This window comes from Carassius auratus, unplaced genomic scaffold (assembly GCF_003368295.1).
Source record: "Carassius auratus strain Wakin unplaced genomic scaffold, ASM336829v1 scaf_tig00024910, whole genome shotgun sequence".
Lineage (NCBI taxonomy): Eukaryota > Metazoa > Chordata > Actinopteri > Cypriniformes > Cyprinidae > Carassius > Carassius auratus.
Window position 1 is genome coordinate 1 of NW_020525382.1, and position 23208 is coordinate 23208.

The 23208-nt window shown below is 37.4% G+C and overlaps 1 protein-coding gene across 2 annotated transcripts; it reads right to left on the bottom strand.

Moving 5' to 3' along the window:
* Positions 1–728: 728 nt before the first annotated feature.
* On the bottom strand, positions 729–13273 carry LOC113078255 (transcription factor E2-alpha-like). Of its 2 annotated transcripts, XM_026250578.1 has the most exons (8): positions 12733–13266; positions 7249–7345; positions 6059–6131; positions 1650–1711; positions 1485–1557; positions 1185–1226; positions 946–1078; positions 729–853 (listed from the first exon to the last, which is right to left on the bottom strand). In XM_026250578.1, the coding sequence occupies exons 2-8, from the start codon at positions 7321–7323 to the stop codon at positions 799–801; spliced, it is 513 nt and encodes a 170-aa protein (XP_026106363.1). In that variant the 5' UTR covers positions 7324–7345; positions 12733–13266; the 3' UTR covers positions 729–798. The 2 variants fall into 2 exon arrangements, with proteins under 2 accessions (XP_026106363.1, XP_026106364.1); XM_026250579.1 differs by lacking the exon at positions 7249–7345 and having other exon boundaries at positions 12733–13273.
* Between the last annotated feature and the right edge of the window lie 9935 nt (positions 13274–23208).

Below are 23208 nucleotides of genomic sequence, written 5' to 3' on the forward strand. Positions count from 1 at the left end.
CAAGAGGAAGTTCTACTGGAGCCGTAGAGTGGGATTCAGCAGGAGCTAGAACCTTAGCTCATCAGAAGCCATTAATCTGAGCTAAGACAAGCACGGGAGAGAGAGAGAGAGTGAGAGAGAAAGGTGCAAAGGGGACTCACAACTGGGTCACTTTGGAAGAGGGGGAGGATAAGGTCTAGCATGGGCAAATCTGAAGGATCGTGTTTGAGGAGGGGGTTTAGAGGGCAAAGTGTTGAGCTTATGTGGATTTAGACCAAGAAACAACAGTTCCTCTTCCCATGACTCAAAAAAGGGGTATGGCTACTTGCATGTTTGGTCAAGTTGACGCCGATGTGCAATAGTCAAACGTTCTGAAATATTTTGACGCAATTTAAAATACATACCCTGTTAAATCAAAAGTCTGTCAACTGTGATGTTTTTAGAAGGATGTGCCTTAAATGTTTTGTTCGCCAACCATTAGACACAACGGTAAAATCTCTGGACTATTACATCTACCCCTACAAGCATGTTCTTGTTGTTCACGTCATATTAAAAATGTTTCTACTCTGAATGAGGTCTGGAACCTTCCTGCCATAATTTTATTACCAAAAACTTTCCAGGCAGATGTGTTGAAAGGTGTTGGAGCTAAACCTTTGACTGATGTCAAACCATTTTCAGATGATACAACACTTCATGTAAGCAGGACTTTGCTTCCTTAACATCTGTGTAATTCCTCACAACTCTGATCATTAAATTTGATCATTTAAAGCTGCAATAAAATACTTTTAGTGGGAAACAAGTAAGAATATTTCAGAAAGTTCACTCACTGATGATGGCAGTCCTGGTGGCTTCCTGATCTTTTTTGGTTGGGGTTCTGTGAAAAAGATCAAAGCATACACAAAGGTACTCTTTCTTTCCATACTGACTGATCTGATACAAGTCTAGTAATTGTTGCAAGTTATTTACCCATGCTTCCATCTGAGGGGCGTCTCCGGGGGTTGCTGGGGTATGACTGATAAAACTGTGAGCCGGGCTTCAGTCCGGATGGAGACATGGCATCTGAAGAAGGCATGGCGATGTCTGAGGGCAGGAACCCAGGCTATAAGGAACAACAAGATGGCCGATTTGAATCAAAAGTTACAGCATGATGTCAAGCAGGCGACTAAAGCACTTTCAGGAGTTGCTCAAGACTTGATTCAACTTACCTGGCCCCCCAAAGGAAGAGTAAGGCCCCCTTTCATTCTTTCCTGCAAGTAAAAATCGTTGGCATTGTGAGCAAATACATATGAAACGAAACCCTCACACAACACTTCAAACAAAGTCCAAAATGTTACAATTATTTGAAGAAATTGGAAGTCAATTCCAGAACATGGAGTTTAAGAGTGAATCCACTTGCTGAGGCCAAAGAGGGGCTCGACTACCCTAAGCAACTTCCAGGGCAACCCATGGGGCAGTTTCTACATCGGCAGCTTTGAGATCAACGACCAAAAATTGGTAAATCTCACCACTAACTCCTGTGCCAAGGAATGGGGAAGATAGTCCATCGTGTTCATTGTAGTGTGAGCCTTCTCCATAGTTCTGGGAAAATCAAGACAGAAGCAGGTCAAAACTATAAAACATGTCCCAACAACACCTTTAGACCGCAAACAAGGCACTGGGTCTACCTCTACCTGGTTAAAAGAGGGACTGTTCTGCTCTCCAGCAGCCCAGGGACTACTACGCTCTTCCATACCTACAAAGCAAGTGATCACACACTGTCAGAGCAATACTTCGATTTTGACATGCACTAAACCTTCACATCAAGGCCCATTTTAATTTCTCTTTTCATGCATTAAGGCCTTTGGACGTTTGGTGGGTGGTTCTGTATTTGATAGACATCCTCTGAATCTCATCCAAAACCATCACACCACACTAATATCCATGTCATTTAGCAAGTCTCAACATTGCTGGCCATAAAGGGAGCATTCATTCGGTCACTGGATCTCATTAAACCAAGTTGGGGGGAGGGGGGGGGGTATCACGGCAAGCAGAACAAAAACAGGCTGATCAAAGAATTGTGTAATTAGCGTCATTTTACATTTGGGAGTGGACACCCATAGGGACAACACAAGTCTCAGTTAAAGACATACATGATACAGAGTGTTAAAGGTTCTCCTCATAGCCCTCAATATGCTTTATATGTAGAAAAATGGATATTCTAAAATATTGCTGCAACATTTTAAAGTGTACTGGAGCAGAAATTCCTCATAAAGCATTCCCCTCTGCCTCCTGTCTTATGCCTTAATGCAAAGCTCTCCAAAGACACATGGCTTAATTGCATGCTGATTTGCATGATTGTGCATATTAATGCAGTTGGTTTATGAATATTCATATTCTCCTTTTGCATTTTTTTTTTTATGTCTAATTAAAAATGTGTGAGAGAAGAGGGGTCTCAGCCAGAGCGGCCACTGAAGGCTGAGCATGAGTGATGAAGCTAACAAAGCAGAGCAAATAGCGACATCCACACTGACAGCCGTGATCTATGGAGCCCACGCAGGCAGCATGGGAAATGAAGTGGGCACTGACTGAGTGAGTGAAAGAATCTCCCTGGCAGAAGCATCTTATGTGGGGGAAAATGAAGTGGCAGAGCTACAGATTCAGACACAGAAGGACCAGATAAGATGTTTAACATGAGGAATGGTTTGGACCTGTCAGACTGTTATAATGGTAGATTTTTTTTTTTTTTTTTTTTATGAATGACCATTTTAGCAAACTAAACTGTTGATTTTTCTGACAAATTTTGTTATGTATATATATATATATATTTTTTTTTTTTTTTTTTTGAGTTATTGGCCACTTATTTGCTGGAATCATCAAAATGTAATTCTACAAAGACAAATCTGACATTCAGTCAAGCAGGAACTGATTCCATTTCCTGCGTTGAGGAAAGATCATTTCCTTTATACAGTCCTTCAAATACATCAGCTACACAGCATGCCATTATTCAAGTTCAGCTGGCAGCAGATATCGAAAGTAAAGCAATAATGGCTTGAGGTGTGTGTGTGTGTGAAGAGCCCCATTCACACTGCTCATTGGTCCCAGAAAATTGCCGGATTGTCTTCTGTGTGAACACAAACACATCCCGGGATTGATTCAAAAGCCGGAACTAATGGCGGAAAAGGTGTCAGTGATGATGCACGTTATCGTGCAACTCTTTTACCGGGTGTTTTGAAGGCAGATCAACGTTTGCAAGTAAAAAATATGTGCGAACTGTAATGAAGCAGAGATCTGTTAGCTCCTCACTATCCACGCTAAAGCTGAGATTCTTCGCAAGCTTAAGGCCCCGTCCACACGGAGAAGGAGCTTACCCAAATCCGATCTTTTTTTTCCTCGTCTCAAGAAATATTCGCGTCCATACGAAACCGCAAAATGATGTAGTATACATGCCAGACCAGTATGTGGCACTGTAATTCTGACACAGAGATACACTAAAAACAGAGAAGAAGACTTGGACTATGCTCATAAACCTTGCGCGTGGTACACAATCGAACATGGAATAATACATTTATTAATCTGTGCTAATGTTAGTTAATAAAAAGACAATCGTTCAGTGTTTGTTCATGTTTTTGTTGCTGTTACATGGACTTAGAGGTGTCTGACTAGGGGGGAGACGTGGGCTGATGACGTCATCGTTTCTGAAAATATACGGATTAGCCCTCCAGACGAAAACGCAAAGACGGCGTTTTCAAATTTATCCACTTTGGGACCCGGTTTAAAAAAATTGCAGTTTCACCTTACGAAAATGCCGGATGCGTGTGGACAAAACACTTATCCGATAAAAAATTTGTGCGTATTCACAGAAACGCGTCTCCATGTGGACGGGGCCTTATTGAAAGTAAACGTGCCTGCCGTTTTTGACTCGTAAATTACACGTCACGTCATGATGTCACATGTCATTATGGGACCTTAACGGGTTGTGTGTGAATGCATGCAGATATTCCAGGAAATCACTGGCAGTGTGAATGAACCAAAATCTAACGATCCGGGAACAATTGCCGGGACACATTACCTGTGTAGTAATCCGGAATTTCAATGTGAAAGGGGCTTTAATGTGCTGGGTTTGACAAGGGGGGAAATGGGCTATGTCCTGTCCTAACCTTGTCCTCAGTGGGTGACATGTTAGGCAGCTGTGGAGGTGAGCGAGAGAACGCCTGGTGAAGTCCTCCCATGCAAACAATCCCACAAACACCATGGCTATGCCCAAGGAGGAGGAGGAGATGGCTTAATGCAATTATCACCCTCCCGAGCACTTTTGTCTTTAGGAACAGATGCACGTCTGAAGGCCAATGCATTCTCTAAACATATCCTTACTTTGTGAATGGCCAGATTGAATAGTAGAGGACAGTCGAAGTTTAACTCCTGACCAATGGTTTAAAATTGAAAAGCAATCCAGTCCATGCAAATAGGTCAAGATCACAGCTTTGGTTCATTTGCAATACTTTTTATGATCTTCAAGGAATGTTCAATATAGGTTCATTAAATGTCAAGCTCTTTCAATAGCATTTGTGACATGTTAGCACAGAAAATAAAATTTCCTTTATCCCTTAATTCTTTAAAACGCAATACAATAAATGTTAAGATACAATTTTGAATTTACAGCTACAAGACATCCGTTTTAACATGAGACTAATTGGATAAATTGCAAATAATAAATATAAAAAATTAATTTTTGTGATCATTGAGAATGTGTTCACAAACGATGCCAACAGAGCTTAAGATGTACTGAACTCATAATTCCTTTAAGAGTTTAAATGAATAATGCTGAGAAACTGTCCCTTGGACCTCTACATGTCAAGTACATGTCATACCCCTGTTATACCGAGTTCACAGGGTGAGGCTTATGTTGACTTATGTGGAGACCTTGTAGAAGCATCTCACAAGTGACAGATTTAACAGTCGGGGTCACCCCGGTGTCAGGTAGCTCTTGCAATAAAAATCTCAAACTGAGACATTATTAGCTTGGCCCTGCTATGTAATTGGCACTTTGGGCCGCCACAGACCGAGAGTGAAGCTGGTGATCTTTCACAGGGTTTCTTTTGCTGTTTTCATGCGGGCCTCCTGCGGGGTGGTGGGAGGTATGAGAGAGCTTTGTTTCAGAGAGGGTCTATTTCCTGTCAGTTGGCAGGGAGAGAAAGTGTTTTCTTGTGTGGGGGGAGGAGTGTTTTACTCAGTGGGGTGGGGGAATCATTTGGCCTTTATTTAAGGCTTTGTTCTCAGATTGTTCTTATTCAAGGCTAATGTTTGGAGTGTCGATTGGGAGACAGACAGACAGACTGAAAAGACTTGAAGAGAAATGCACCTAACGTTCATGCCTTTGACAGCTTCTGAAACAATCTTAACTGGAGCAACACAAGCCAACAATGGTCGCAAAAATAACACTTTTGTGAGAGTGATGTGCAACTGGTTATAAAGTAAGTGCAACATACAAACAAAGCAAAAAAACAACACTTTTTAGATGACAAAGAGATGTTTTAGGGTGTTTATATTTACATTTATGCATTTAGCAGACACTTTTATCCAAAGCAACTTACAGTGCATTCAGGCTATAAAATTTTATTTTTTTTACCAGTATGTGTGTTCCCTGGGAATTGAACCCACAACCTTTTACACTGCTAACACAATGCTCTATCACTGAGCCACAGGAACAACACAGGCTGTTAAAATGTTCTGGACACAAACTTGATTATGAACGGCAATCCAATCCAAATCAGTCACTCCTCTTGACCTAACAAAGTTTTTACGATGTACAAGTTTGTGCAATAGGTGCTCCAACTGAACAACCAGTTCAAAGTGATCCAAACTGCCCCGAGCTTTGACTCTGGATATACTACGGTGAATTAATAAAAGAGGGGGTTTAGGAAAACAAGCAGCAGCATGTCCTCTTCTTCTGTTGAGAGGAATGAGCACTTAGCAACTGGCCCAAACATCTTCAATGCTATAAAGAACACCGCTTTAAACTTATCAAATGCACAAATATGGCAAATTTAAGCAATATGTGACATTTCTCTCTAAACGAGAAAAGGCATGTGTTTAGACTTACCTGAACCACTAAATTGACTGCTAGCAAGTGTGGTTGGTCTGTTCTTCCCATTAGCCACAGGGGGTGCAAACATCTAAGGCAGAAAAATAAGAAGCAGAAGTTCTAGCAATGTAGCATATCCTGAAAAACTCACATCAACAGGTGCCCACAGACAGCGATTTTTCAGCATTATTGGGCATTCACGCTATGTGACGTCAAGCTTAGCTTGTTCAAAAGTTTAATGCTAAAGGTCATGTCAATTTTGGCGGATATAACCCACTAAAATGGTTCGATCTGAAAGAAACCCTTTCTCACAAAGTAGTATGCCTCTTTGAAGATGCATCTTGTCTTATACTACAAAGAATTCAGGGTTTCACAGAAAGGACAGAAGAGGACGTTTACATGGATGGATGATGTCTCTTTGTTTTTGAAGTGCAAACAGAAACCAATAAGCAGCAACAGTGCTGGCATTGCATGGTGCATGAGAGGGACTTTCTGGTGTGGGAGACATTTTTCACAATGTGGAACACCTTTTACACCATAAGATAGAAGATACCAAAATGTATAATATGCAAATCCTTTAGTTTTTGACAAAGGTTTAAGGCTGGAAAATGAATGCGATATGAGGGAGTAGCTAAACCATTAACAATTTGTAATTAGATGTGAGATCATAATGCATTTGGTCTGGCACGTCTGATTATCAATGTATCGTCTTAATAGATTCGCTGCTTCAGTAGATGGCAATTTTCCAATGCAATAAATTAAGCATGGTCGAGTCATTCAATGAATCAAGTGATTAACATTTTTATATTCCATATTTTTTAATGCTATTTAGGATAGCATGACCGCCAAGAATAATCAGATTTTAACAACAGGTGAAATGAGAATAATAAATGCAAGGATAAGGATAAGAGAGGATTGAGTGATGGTTATTATGCTGGAGAGGTTTCAAATGGCAAACCACACTTCTCAGAACATAATCGGAGACTGCACATGATTCAAAGATTCATTACAATGTTTATAGCCACCAACAATACAGCAGGCATTGTGACAAGAGATTTGATCAGTCTGAAGTGGCACGAAGAACAACAGCTATCCTCGGACAACAAGGTCAGATTTAGTTGAAGTGAATATGGAATCATAAAGCGATTCTTTACGAGAGAGAGCTTTTGTCCAGACTAATAACAAAGACTCCATACTCTCTTCCTTACCGCACTGAAATCCAACAGGTCACTGAGTTCTTTATCTGTTCCCACTGTAGCCATTCTCTGGTGAGGCTCGTTCATAACCCTCTGTCTTTAAAGAACCCTGCAGGAGAAAACCAGAGAGAGACACAGCTGGGGTGAGCTGTCCAAAGACCAGGTGAATGAGAAAAGCAGTAATGAAAGTCGAGTGTCCTCATAAGGAATGGAACCGTTTCACAAGACTAGGGTTGGGAATCAAAAAATCGATTCCGATTCCAGAATCGGATATTTTAAGGTCAGAAATCAGATACTTGTTGTCAAATTAAAATTTCAATTCGACCTATCGATTCCTATGCACTTTTTTTCTTAATCTGTGAGGACTGGACCTACCGATCTGCCAGGACCTTGATCGATAATCTAAGCGCTCCAAAGTTTGGCTACATTTGCGACCATAAGCCAAAAAAATCTAAGTATAATATCTGTTATAGCTAAACATGTTGCAAGAGAGGTGTCACCACCAACTTTAATTTAGTAGATAGTTAAAGATCGCAAACACGATTCAAACACCAACATTATTCTATTCCTAAATTGCAATGATTCGTCTTTTTCATTTCTCAACTGTTGACGTGTGTGATCAATGTTGTGATCACTTGGTTCGTCCGTGCAGTGTACAAACAAACCAGTGTGATTTCAACATTTAAGGCTGGACCTGAATATAAAATTATTTGAATATCATTAGATAGGTTGAGATTCAATTTTCAATTTTGAGATTCAAATATTCTTTTTTCTTTCTTTTCCTCGAACACCTGGCAACCCCTGCGAAACGGTTCATGATTCAGTTAATCTGGAAGAGAATATAAAAATGCCGAAGATCTCAGCTGTGTGGGAGCACTTTAAATTGAGTGAGAAAAGTGATGTGACATATAGCGGAGTATGGTACTCAGAATTCATGCTGTGCATTTAACCCAGTCGATTGGATGAATGGTTCTCGACATAGTAGAAATACAAACAGACAGACACGCAGAGATCCCTGTCTTTATTACACCATGCTACACCGGACGCTACACTTATCGTGCCATGCCCCGCCACGCCAGCTAAAGTCTGTCTTCACTGGATGCAACAAAGCAACTGTTGTAAATCATTTGAAATTTGTGTCAGTGCATCATAAATAGAACGCAACAGCAGTTTACTGTCAGGAATTTGTCACTCCGCACCGCGCCGCATCCAGTATAGACTGCATAATAGGTTCTGTTGTATTGTGACATGATGCTCGCGTCTGGTGTAGAATATGTTCAGCCCCCTCCCTCCAAAGTTTCAAACATTCGGTGTTGATTACTACTGAAGCTTCAAAGCTCAAAAAATCGGACCAGTCCTAGTTAGCGCTGCCATTGACCTAAAGAGAGCAGCTGTCATCTGTCATGAATGAAACAGCTTCACAGTCTTTTCAGCCACACAGTATCATTATTTCTGTGTTTCAAGCATTTAAAATCACAGAAGTACTGTAATAAAAGTTTATAGTTAAGTTTATAGTTATATAAACTGTGTGTACGATGTGTATGGTAGCGATTAAAATAGAGTAAATCATCTTTTGAAAGTAAATTGACACTTCAAATGAAGATTTATCGGTAACATTGCCGGTAGGTGTCGAAAAGGGACTGTTAAAATGTATTTGTCTTTAAATCAAACAAGAGATTCGTTTAAGAACTTTGATTCATCCAGTAATGAAACAAGTAAATCTTGAGTGAGTCATTTAATCATTAATTCAGAAATAACATGTAATTTTGTTTAGTTGTTTAATGTTTTTTTCTTCAGAATCATGAGAGAACCACAACTTCCACTGGGGAAAAGAAAAAAACTGATCCTGAATCATGCAGTTTTATTTTGCACACAAACAGCTCTTAAAGAGTTCAGTTTTTTTGTAGCCTGTTGATTTTTATTCATGGCATTCAGCTCCAATACATGGTTTGGAAATAAGAGACACGTGATGAATGTTTGCTATCATTTTTTAAATCACATTGGAATCGATACTGGGAATCGGAAAAAAGAATCTGATTCAATTAGCAGAATCGGAATCAGAACTGATAAAATTCAAACTATACCCAGCCCTTTAGAAGACTCTGATGATCAGCATCATAAATCCTAGAAGGTTTTTATATATGTATTTTTTTTTATGTATGTAAATTTATAACACTATTCTTTGTATTATATCACCTTTGTACATAAAAAAATTTAAATAAAATAAAAAAACATACAGTCAACGCTAATGTTATGGTATTTCTAATGCAGCTTTTATGGGAAGGACGGTAAATTTGACCATCGTTCTCTCTTCTGACTGACGTTATCAGTCTCTCTCAATTTATTTTCTTTTATTGGAGTTTTTCTTTTGCTATTTGAGCAAATGGGAATGCTTTTCAAGTTAACCCAACTATGATGATTTCCACTGTTGAGAAACCGGGATATGTGAAGAGGGCCCATTGTAGATATAAATGAAAATGTATTGTTCTTATAATACACATATCTCTTAAGAGTATATTACCAGTATTTCCTTGTCTCAAATGAAAAATGAGACTTATTTTTATTAACTTACTATGAATCGCTTTAGGAGATTTCACAAACAACCAGTGCCAAGTTATTATCTTTGGCCAAGATTTTAATCGTAAATCTAAAACATCCCTGGTAATTAATTTGGCCAAAGACATCCTGTATGTTTTACAGAATAAAATTTTCTTGTGTTACAATGAAACAACCAAAAAAGCATTACAAGACAAACATTTTGTTTATTTTGAAAGAGCCAGTCCTTCTATAACGTCTGCCAATCTTATTAATAATTGTGTTGTGTTATGAAACATCAGCACAGCAAGGAAACTAAATGCAATCACCAGTCAATAAGTTTCCATGAAATCATGATATCAGTACATGGAACATGCAAATCAATGTTCTTAACTTATTGTACATCTCTGTTCTGTTTATGTTTTATAGTTATCTGGCCAGTTGATTTGCATAAAAGGAGACCATCCAACAAGGCGGAAACATTTTATACAACCACCAACTGCAGTAAAATCTTTTAAAAGTTGCCCTTTCTTTGCTAAAATACAATGAAATGTAAAAATATTGGTAAATGATAAACTTTTTTTTTTCTCAGAAACATCTTAAGGGGTCCTGTATGCTGTTGGAAGCAAACGGGTATTAACCATTAGTTTCTCTTTAGTGGCCAATGGCTAAAAAAAGTGTTTTCACACCTTGAAAGCCCATATTATTCACACTCCCAAACTCCCAAACAGAAACAGCTAAATGGAAACATAAAGAATGTGGTCCCTTTAATAATTAAGACAAGAAAGATAGTAACAAAGCCCAAATCCCCCTCAAGCCTTTGCCAAACCACAGGTAAAAATATATATTTTACTCAGTATACTAGCATATTGATATGTAAAATGTGACAAAGATCCCAAATACGAGAGACACTGAGCGATTGTAACTGATATAAACAGCCCTAATTGTCGAATGAGGTGAAGGCCATATGATAACATATTAGAGTTTGGAATCAAAAGTCGGTTCTTTTTATATTTAAAAATTATTTATGATGTACAATACATTTAGCACTTTTTGATCATGAAGATCACGGTGATCTGACAGCATTTCCTATTGTTCATTTTATCTAGGGCATTAAAAAAATACATAGCGACCAGTCTAATCCGATTCCTGAACGAGTGACTCTAGGAGTCGATTCTTTTAAGTGATTCACAAAAAAAAAAAATCCCACCAGTGCAATTCGATTTCCGAACGAATGATTCTTATGAACCTAATAGTGTATAGTGGATCGAAAACACTTATGAATTAGTCGGAGCTGTTAATTAATTAATCTTATTCACTAGTTATTTATCGTGGAATGTGAAATAAACCACTTATTTAAATAAACATAATTCATGACTGGTTGTTAGTATGACAACATGCAAATAAGATAAGGCCTGCACATCATGTAGGTAGGCCTACATTCTATATAAATAATAATGAAACCGGTTATCACCTTTATGTTTGTTTTCCATTTGCATTAAAATTAGAGACAGTTTCATGATGCATTCATGACAGTTCTGAAAGTCTGTAAATAACACCTATGCGAGAGATGTAGACCTACATTTAGGCTACTTATGATTTGTTATGTTGGTTCTGCTGAAATCTGAAAATGTCGTATAATTTACCACAAAAATATGCCTATAGGGCTGTAAATGTTTTTTTTTTCCCCAAATGTTATTTTATAAATTATTAAAATCGCCAAGAAATAAGTATGAGAGGAACTGAAGCAGAATCGTTTAATTCTTTACGATTTCCATCCCTAACGGTAAAGGTCTCCATCTCTCTCTCTCTCACACACACACACACACACAGGCCTACTACAAAGATAAATTAAAAAGGTGACACCAAAAACAAAGCCAAACACGAGTTTTAAAACGTATTTCGTAGTTAAAAGGTAAATAGTATCTTTAGTCCTGTATCACTGCAGCCATTTGTGGTTTGTAAGAGAGAGCGCAAAGTGTTAGCACTAACCACCAGTTTAATGTAGGCTACCCGAACAAATCCACGTTATCAATAAAAATGCGTAAAATATCCCGCGAATGTCTATTTTAAAACCCACCTCAATCGCTGAATGTGCAAACACTTTTAACTAGAGTTCAGTCACAGCCCTTTCTTTGTGTAAGCTTCATACAGACATGAACAATGTCAATATTTCTTCTCAGTTGTAAACTTATTGTATTCCGATAGCTTAACCATGTCGAAAACAAATAGGCCACAGCGATCGCGAGCACGTACTTTTGATAAGGGTGGCATTATTATTAATATTAACCAGCCATCGAGCCGACAATCTCAATTATTCATGTATTGTGAGATAAATGTATATAGATTGGCTGGGGATTAATCAAAAGTTAATAAAAGTACCGCGACAAATAGTCAACTTTTCCCCAAGAGACTTGCGATTTGATGGGGGGGGGGGGGGGGGGGTGATTGGGGCGAGGAATTTCCTGCCAAAAAAAAATATTCAAAAAAGTAAGTGAATTAACCAAAGATATTTTTTATGAAAAGCAAACCTGAATAAAACAACGCTTCACTACTGTGCTTAAGTTAAGTAGGATTTGAACAAGTCTAACCGATTAAAGTAACTTTCAGGCATTAGTTATTTGTAAATTACATGTGCACTGACAGCTCGCTCTTATAGTCACTTAAACTCAGAAGCTCCCCACAAAACTAATCCTTGCTTTGATAAAAGGACAAAGGAGTCACTTCTTTTAGGATAGAACTGGGTTAAAGACCACCAGCACAAAACTGGGCAGGACTTTCCACTACAGCCTCTAAATGAAGAAAAAAATGCATCCCCCCACTTTCATAAGCACACATCCATAAAACTTGCTAAATGGAACTTCAATATGCAAGTATGTGATTTTTATGAGGTTAATACGAGACTAAAATAATTCATCTTAGTAACCCAGTAAAACACGAACAAAAGCCAAAAAGCTTTACCTCTGTTTATCGGTTGTTTTACATCCAACAGTCAAAAAGAAAGGTTGAATCTCGTAGGGAAAAACAATAAAACTTGAAAGAATTTGAAGCACGGCGCATTAAAAGCGGAGAGGAGCAACCATGTGTGTTTTTACTCCTTTGACATCCTCCTACAAAAACACCAACGTCATAAATACAGTGTTGCAGGTCTGTATCCAAACAATCCCGTGCCACGACTTCCTTTATGTTGTTACAATTGAGGTGAATTCTTTCTTCTAGTAGACATCTTGACCACCTCCATCCACATTGTGAGCAGCAACAATGTATTCCTCCGCGTGGAAAAGAGGGGCCTCGAAAGCTCGGGTGTCCAGTTTCATGTGCCCAGGGGAGTCAAGGGTTTTTTCGACAAGGTCTACCGATGAAAAAAAAAACACGGATTGGTCAGGACGCGCAGAATGGCTGTTAATCATTTATCAGACATGATTTACTAAGTGTAGTTTAAGGGGAAATAAGTTGATAATAGGAACTATGATATCCGGCGGACGTTGATGGTAGAAAAGTAAGCGGCATTTATACAAGAGCAGCAAGAGATTGCGAGATAAACCCGCATGCTAGTAGCCAATAGAAAGGCGACAGAAAGTGAGAGGCAGATGGAATGTCCAATGGCCTCAAGTATATTCCCTCCAGAACCGCCCCTTTCATGACGACATTGTGTGTTCAGTGAGGCTGAGTGAAGGGGCTAGAGCGCAGCCTGCGTGACAACATTTTGTTAGTCTGGTTCATGTCGACGCCCGCTCGTTGTGTCGCTACTTTGGTTAAAAACGCTCGTAAGAGTATTCATAGTTGGACGCAGAAAGGTTAGGAATATTATATTTTTTTTATTTATTTTAATACATTCAAACAGACTTTAATATATTTGTTATATTTGTTCTCAAGGTAAGACTTTGCTAAGGTAAGTAGTAACATCTGCCTTTATTGTTCTAATAAGAAAATTATGTATGTACACACACACACACACACACACACACACACACACACACACATATATATATATATATATATATATATATTTGCCTGATGTGAGTGACTGTTAAAAGTAATTAATTACATTTTTTTACAAATAAAATACATAAATAACACAACTTTTATTGTGTTATATTTAAAATTCTTGAGCAGTATTATTCAGTGGCTATCATAAGAATAGCCTATATGTAAAACATGTCACTACCAACTAACTTGGCAAATTTGCATAAATCTTTAACCATTACACTACAACCATCACATGCAAAATGTAATTTAACAAGAAAGCACTTATTTTTAAAATGCATGTGTTTAAAGTACTTGGCTAGTGTGTGGAACCAAAGCAAAAGTGAAGTCTACATTGCTAATCACACCAAATATTTTGCCCTACTGAGCATGTAGTTTCAGTCATAAATCTCACCACAACCACAGAATCGTTTCCGTCTCTCCCTGTGGCTGATTCATAGAGCTGGTCTAGTGAGGGGGGAGAGGAGCATGGGATCACAGAATACAGGGATCATAACAGAGCGTGTAGTGGGGGGATGGGATGAGAGGCCTTACAGCATGGCCAGAAGAAGAGAGAGGGATGATGGCAGGAAACAACAGATAAAGAGGTACAAGTCAAAGCTCCACTCAACTGTACACACCAATCCTACAGAAGGGAACAAACAGAAAGAAAATAAAAGGAGGAAATGAGGTCAACCGAACCAAGGAGAGGAGTCTAAATATTGGTGAAGATCACGGAAAATGTCACGAAGGCGCTTAAATTCCAATACTGAATACATAAAACCAATTATTTAGTTAATTTTTGGAGACTTAACAGCTGAGAAGGGTGTGGTTTAAAAAAGCTCATTAATAATGATAACAACAATAATTAAATGGAATTTTTTTCTGAAGTAACCACACATTTTATTGAGTGAAAAAGTGGACAAATTAGCGAAATCAAAGCAGAAAACTGAACTATTTAAGACCTCCACTGCAGAGAGTAAGCAAAATGAGGAAATAATATCATGGATCTCTCTTGAATAACAAAAGGCATAGTAAATTGTAATAATTAGCCCCAAGGGTCCTATATGATGGACAATGGAGCTATAAGCCAAAGGAATACAGCTGGGTTACACATACCTTTACTTGCGCAGAGATAGCACCGCATATAAAATTTGATCATGCATTACATATATAGGCTATATGTCATATAGTTTAACCAATTTTCCAAGCAAAGTCAAATGACCCCACCCTATAAGTCAGATTGTGGTTCGCAGTGAACAGTGGGATTTCAAAAGCGAAATTAGCGAGTTTGTAAGATCGCCTAGTAGTTTGTAACAACTGGGCCTGACATGGAGAGCATGCATGCAGAAAGAAGGGGTAAAACAGACAAAAGGAAGAAAAAATCTTGAAGGAAAGACGCATTGTTGCTCGGAAAGACGTCCAGGCAATCTAAGACAAAAAGATATGTAAATTTCTTGATTGAGATATCACTTTGATGGACACTGGAATTGTCATCGAAGCAGTCGTAACATAGCAAACAGGAAAATGGCGAGGGCAATTCAGAAAGTGTCTGTGAAATGTGACAGATTTACACAAAAAATCCATGATGGTTTAGTATAATATCTTGTATCCATGCTTGGTAGGATTCATTATCTAAGAGACTCTGCTGAATCCTCCTTCCAGCCATCCTCCGCCCTCTGTCTGTAATTAACGCCAGATGTAGAAGTAAAATTAGCATATGTTTCACACGTTTCTGCTAATCATTCATACAATTGTGTGAGCGTATCAAATATTTATCTATGTAGAAAGTCTGAATAAAGACTATTGTTTTGCAATTGTAAGATTTCCTTGGCATAATATTACACTACTCACTTTAAAGCATACAATGAAATTACCATGTAATTATCATTAAATTGGTATATGGAAATTATTCATGACAGCGTGTATTTATTTGGTTTAATAGAGCGTAAGTATTATTTTCATGTGTTTTCCGTATGCTCTGATGAACCACTTTTCCAATGGTTCAAAAAACGCTTGTTTGGGGGCGTTTAGATGGTTTTCCATTGTCAAGACGCAATTTACATATTCAAAACTGTAATTAGCATAAAAATAAGCATTTAAATCAAAAGAAAAAATATCTTATATATTTTATAAAATGATTTTCTTTTTTATTATTATTATTTTTGAGACATTATATTTTGTAATTTAGGCACAATTTTCTTTCCCATACTCCAAATGACCCCAAAATGAAAGTTGAGTTTTTGAGAATTCGTTTTTCCCCGTTATTGTCAATAATAATTTCTATTATTTTATGTAATAAGTGTTGCTTGAATCTAATGAATGTGAAGGTTTAATAGAAAAAAATTAAAAATAAAAAAGATGGTGAGGGTTTAATAAAAAAAAGAATCATGTCTCGATGTTACAAAATCTTAATAATCCTAAAATAAGTAAACTTGTGCAAAAGTATTTATTTTATTGATTTATTCATGTAAAATTTTCGCAGTGCAACATCAAATTCTTACACAATTCTCATTAGCATTATAAAAAAAATTATAATAATAAAAAATATATTTCTTTGTATAGTTGTTGCTTGTTTGATTTGTTGTTCATTACCATTACCATAAAATTGTATTATTTCAATAGTATTTTTAAATTGTATAATTTTTGCTGTTCATTTTCTATACTAATGTAAATTAATAAATTAATTATTTTAAGTTAATGTAGTACAGTAATGAGAATCTAATAACAATCATAAGAATAATGACAAAGCTCAGAAGTAAAACTATAGCTGGATTAATTATGGTAATGAGAATGGCAGAATGTATGTTTCGGTTATGTTTAAAAATACTGAACAAAAATATCTCAAAATGCAATCAGTGGGAAACCAAACCATTCTACGGAACAGAGCACCTGCTGTCGGTTGAAGCTTCTCACCGTGTGCATCTTCACAGTTTTCCATTTCCAGGTCATCTGAGCATAGAACCCACCTTTTATCTGTTTGCTCTACAGCACTGCACAGTATGAACCCCTAACCTTTTCATGCATTCATCCTCCTCGCCGAACCCTCTAATCTCTGATTTACTTCTCTCTTTCCACATCACTAAAAGCCATCTGAGCTCTTCAAAGATACTCCTCCATGGCTGCTGTATCACACAGATGTTTGGGGTGCGCTGTGCTGCACTCGTTGACTACCTGCAGTGGAGGGCGAGATCTTTGGTGCATACGGTAGTGATCAGACATGAAACTAGGCCAAGCTCCACAACCCCAAAGCCTCACCAACCCCCATCAATTCAAACAGTGACAATCACCAGCTGAAGCCTTTCATTCTCGAACAAGAATCTAGATTTATTTGAAGTCTTTGAAATACAGCAGTGAATATGCGGTCTCTAAAAATCATGTGTAGCCACATGGAAACATTTTTTTCTGAAACTCTACTTCACAGATTGATGTCTTTGGCCCTTTGCCCATGTTCTGGGACTATCTGAGTCGGAGGGGAGGAGAGATGCAGTATGAGACATGAAGTATCTATCTGTTTGGCTTGCCCTGCACAGGGTAAACTGACCCCCGCTGACTTTGCTCGACTGAGGCCCGTCAACGGAAACTAAAATGAAGGCACCACCTTTACAGCACCCTGGAAAAAGGACCATCAACCCAGCATGTAGATTAGTAGTGATACCAATGCTTACCAAATGCCTTGGGTAGATGAGACCAGAGCAGACACCTGACCATGTCAGAAACAAAAAATCTGCATTAAAAAAAAGAAAAAAAAAGAAAGACAATGTCTATATATTTCATACCCTTATTTAAAATTTTATTTAGTCTATTTTTGGTTATTAATTTGTTTTTTTACATTATTTTTTATGACCGTTAAGTCCTTTTCTCACAAGTTGTTTCTTAAATGTCAAAAAGGTTACATTTTATCCCAAAATCAAAAGACGAAAATATATCAATTGTATACAATTATGATTTAGACAATTTTTTGATTATTAATTATTATCATGCCAACATTTTTGTAACAATAAAGCAAATTTTTTCACAAATGGTTTCCAAAACAGTTTAATATTAGCATTTCTTGCAGGCTACATTAAAAAAACAAAACAAATCCTAATAAATAATTTATCTTACGTTTGATTATTATTTAATTATTTTTGTGACAATTATGAACAGTCCCATATTGTCATTAATGTAATGTGTAAGTTTTATAACCGAGTTTGTCTGTAATGTCTATAATTGTCAATAATAATTACATTACATAATTAATAATTAGATAATTATTGTAATATAGTAAGTGTGCCTTATGCTGATAAAAGTGTGGGTTAATTTAAGACAAAATAATAATCAGAATAGTATTACAAAATCTAAAATATCAATTTATAATTTTTTTTTATTTGCATATTTTATCTTTATTTATTCATGTGAAATAGTATGCAGTTATGTTCTTGGTTTGAGAACTGAAAAAAAAAAAAAATGAGGCAATGTGGTTGCCCTCGGTATTTTTTCGTTTTCCCAACCATTTCACACTTAATCTCTCAAGGGTCTCGTAAGATTATATCATGTGTTCCCCTATCTCTGACACACCTGCCATTTTTGGATCCCAGCGTTGCACATTTTGCTCGGGCTGCCCCTGTTCTTTCACCCACGCATCAGGTACAGTGAGTGTAACGTAGACTTCCTGTTTACAAACCCCAAGCCCTCCAGCTTCCCGCCACACAGACGCGCGGTCGCTCAAGCGCTAACTTAACGTGACATGGAGCGAGATGCAGTATAAGTTCATTAACCCTTGCAAAGTAAGTCTGTTTGTATACACATCCACATTTAGTCAATTATCTTTGAAACTTAAATATGTTGTAAATAATAGAATAGTATGCATATATGTTTCTGTGAGGGGGCACTTAGGCCTGCGTTAAAGGGATAGTTCAGCCAAAAATTATAACTAATTATTTATTTATTTTATTTATAAGTTTATTTGTATAGGGACAGTACAAAAGAAACATTATCCCAGTCAAAACTGGAAAATATGTATTGCATATAGAGAGTATAGCATAGCTAATTTGCATCTCATTTACTCACATTCATGTTGTTCTAAATCCGTAATGAATGTCTTCTTCCTCTTCTTACACAAAATAAGAAATTCTGAACACAACTTAAGTGAAATAAAATTACAATGACTGGAGTTTTTAAGCTTCCACTGGGCACCCTAAAAGTAGTTCACAAGAACTGTGCAATATATTCCACAGCTATTTGACTCATACGATAGATTTGTGAAAGAATCATACAGAAATATTATTTTTTTTATTTGGAGTAATGAAATGTGTTTATGCAGTTTAAGGGGAAAAAAACTAAACTATTTCCACATAATGTACATTATTGTTCCTCCTCTATGCCCTGCCTTTCTGAAATGTGTTGATTTTTACTAAGCTCATCGTTCTGAAAAGCGAAGTGTACACTGGTTGGCTATCCAGTGCATTGTGATTGGACGAATACCTCAAGCGTGTGACAGAAATGTTACACCCCTCACCATACTGCGAAGCCATCTCCCACCGCGATGAGACAAAAACAATAAAACCCATCACAAAGAAGGCATTTGTTGCATTCTTTGGGGACATAATTACTAATTATAATGACTTATAATTTGTTTTTACAAGCTCTGCCAAATTTTGCTATGATAACGAAACACAGCGTCTCCTCCACAACATAGCGGCAACAAAAATACAACAAGAATAAAAGTTACGCCTTCTTTCTTTGCATGAACATTTGGACGGCTTATGCAAATCTTCCCACACAGTGATGTAGATGTGGGGGTGTGTTTAAATTAGGCATTTTAGGAGGATGTGGACAATTCTTAACTTTTATAAAGAATATCTCTTAGGGTTTCAGACTTTAGTCTCTGCAACTTCACAGATCTTATTTATGCACCAAGAGCTTGTAACACTCCAAAGAGAAAGGAAAAAATTAAATTGCATCAAATGACCCCTTTAACCGCAGTGAACGGATCGAGTCAGTTGGTTGAACGCGAAAACGAATCTGATTCATGGACGGATCCTTCAGACTGGTTTTGTTAACCGAACCAACCGATTCATTCAAAAGAATGGTTTCTTTAACATTCTAAATTTTTCCTTTTGTGTTCCACTACACTTCATCCAGGTTTGGAATGACATGAGGATAAGTAAATAGTAACAGAATAGTCATCATTCCTTTAGGCGATTTTTTTTTATCACATTTTGATGAAGTTAACTAACAAGGAGGGGCAGAATGTGAAGTAAAGAGCAAAAGAAAGGAGAGATGGATGAGGAGGGTGGAGGGGTGCCGTGGGACTACTTCAGTAACAATAACAGCATGTTTGTGTGTGCCTGTGTGAGCGAGACACAGTGAGGGAGTGTGAGTGGGGGGTGTTTTCGCTTGCAAAAGTGATGAAATAACATCTCCTCTCCACAACACAGCTGGTGCTGCCATGCAGACAGTCATGCTACCTGACCTCTCTGACATTCTCTCTGTCGCCGTCTTTATCAGGAACTCACCTTCGCCACGATATACCGTAAAACAAGATGTCTTTTTCGAGGACGTACAGCATAGCCCTACAGTATCCTGTTTATTGTTTAGAACGTCTTCCAAAGCGCCTTTGGAATGTCAGGGTTCTGGATTGGCTGGTATAATTCCACTCTGGGCCAGTTGTTAGCATTTCTAGCGAACGTTTGGTTGTAATCATAGGATGTCCTGTACACTTTAGTTTTGTTGTGTGATTCTGGATAGGAAATTAGATCTTTATAGTTTCCGTAAAGGATTATATGATTGCATATAGGAGCGACTTTTTAATATTTTCCTCTTTTTTTTTGTCTGATTCTTTAATCCTTTTCTTCTCGTTCCCCTCCCCCCCTTCTTTGCAGATTAGAATTCATTAGGCAATCAAAGAGCCTCCAGAGAGCTCCAGCTCTTAATTACCCACTCATTTGCATTTTTGCATATTAATGACTGCAGAGTTTTGGTGGGGATTTTTGCCGCAGTGGTTTAAAGGTACCTCGCTTCTTAGTCTCCAGGGACTGAGAGATGTCCAGAGGCAAGGCTTTGGGGCTGAAAGCATTCTGTGTGTGGGACGGGGTTGGGGGGCACTTGCAATATGGGATGTGAGGTTCAGGGGTTAAAGGTCAAGGTCCCTAATCAACATATGAAGGGGGGGATGGAGTTGACTTGAGCGACACCAAATTATTAACATATGGAATAGTCACCGACTAATCTGTACTCGAAAAGAGACTAGAGTGATACTATGAGCTTTTTCTTTATTTAAAATAACCAATGTGGTGGCAAGTGTACTTGAGTAATGATCTATTTCAACCAATTCAAGTGTGATTTTAATGTTATTTGACTGTCAGTAATAATAGGCTGTCAATGAAACTGATTAAGACATATTTATCTCTTCGAGATGGCCCTCCTGGAGTTCATTGTTGGGAAATCTGCAGGGGTTTTATATAGTCCTGTCATAGCGTGAAATCTCTCTCTCACTGACTCACACACTGCAAGGAAAAAAGAGAGAGAGAGAATACAAAGTGCCCGCTGATATGTTTAAAAAATGTAACAGGCTGCTTCAGGGTTTTCTTTGACCCCAGTGATCCTGTTTCCAACTCAATCTGTTCGGACATAAAAAAACACCCCTGAGTGAGAAAAACAATGTAACCCTTTGCCTGCTCTGTTCTGCTTAATAATTTATCACCCCTCAATTCTCTGTTTTCGTCCTGTTTCTGTTGTGTCTGGGACATTAGGAGGAGGAGGACACTATACCCATAGTTTCAAATAAGCACTTTACCTGAGAGGAGGGAAAATGTATTCACATATTTTAAACACAAACACCTTATAAAGTCTGACTCAATTGTTGTCAGACCCACATGCCATTCATATTAGGAAAGAATGTTGACAAAAGAAAAAAGAAAAACATCTAAACTGATTACCAGTTTAACAGTAATGCCTTGATTTTTTTAGGTAAAAGGGAGAAAAAATACAATATTTCTTTAATAAACTACCAGTTTTGATGTTGTACTAGAAGTAAAGAAAGTAGTGCATAGCACCCAGGGATATGCTGAAAACCAATGTAGTGAAATGATTTAAAATTTAACTCCTTGCTCATTTCTAATTTGATATTCTAATAAGAATAACATTCATATAATTTAATCGTTAGTAATAATTCTTTCAAAATATTAAGACATATAAAAATATGCTGCATAACAGAAATTACCCAGTCTGTAAGATTTGCCTCAGTTCAAAATCAGATTAATTTATACTTAATTATTTATACAATAATAGTTATTTTAACCAGCCCTACTGTAAATTAAACTCACTATACACAAATAACAATGCTGATAATTTGGATATACAGTACACCCCAAATCACAAGGGACATTTTGAAGAGATTGTGGCTGGAGAACAGTTGGTCTAGTGACATCTTGTGGTGATGTAATGAACTACATTGACACTCTTTTTACCGCCGTCTCAGAGCACGCTGTCCGTTGGTCTGAGGTACACAGAAATAGATGTTAAGAGGTTACATGGAAAGGCTACATGACATCGCAGGGTAAGTGTTTATTTAAAATTAAATACAACATTACAAGTATTAGTGATTATCTTAAAGTGTCACCACCACATTATCCTTCTCTACCGATTTCACAAAATTTGTCGTCAGATCGCTACCTATTTTCAGAATTGGCGCGAAATGATGGTTAATTAGGCCTGCATTGTTCACTGTTGTATAGAATCCTTTCAGCCTTTGGTAAACTTTTGTAAATAGAGTGGCTTATTAGTTGGTCTGAGCTGGTACTTATCTTGTCTACAATAGTTATTAGCTGGCTGACCAGCTACCAGCTTCTATAAACTAGCATTTTTTTCTTCTTAAACTAGTAGGACCACCATCTTGTTGTGGACCAAGATGCTTTTACCAGATATTGACCACTTTAAACCAGCTACCAGCTTACAGAATGGTATGATTTGACCGTAGCCAAAATGTATTCAAAAGAACAGTATATTTGCAAGTGTTATATTTCATTTGTACACCAGTTATATAATCAAATGAATCCTTGATGTATGAAAATATAGCCTAATATGTTTCAAACCACTGAGGTTTGTGTTAGAAGCAAGCTTTTTACTCCGTGTAAGAGTAATCTTATGGGGAATGGCAAGTTGAGATCACATGACCTTCCAAATAGTGCTAACTTTATCTCGGTAACCTCCCTATTATCAGACACTTTAATTTCAGGAATAATTAAAACCAATATGTCTGAAAAATACAGCCTCTGCAAGCTAAAACTTAGGTTTTTGTGTGATGTTGCATCCACACTGATAGGTGTCACTATTAAGTTCAAGATCATAGTTTAAAACAAAAGATCCAAGAAAAAAGATAAAGTACAATTTTGTTTACTCTGAAATTGCAAAAAACTTACATATACAACTGAGAAAAAATAATGAAAGAAAGAAAAAAACTTTTCAACCATTGGTCTTTCAGTCTGG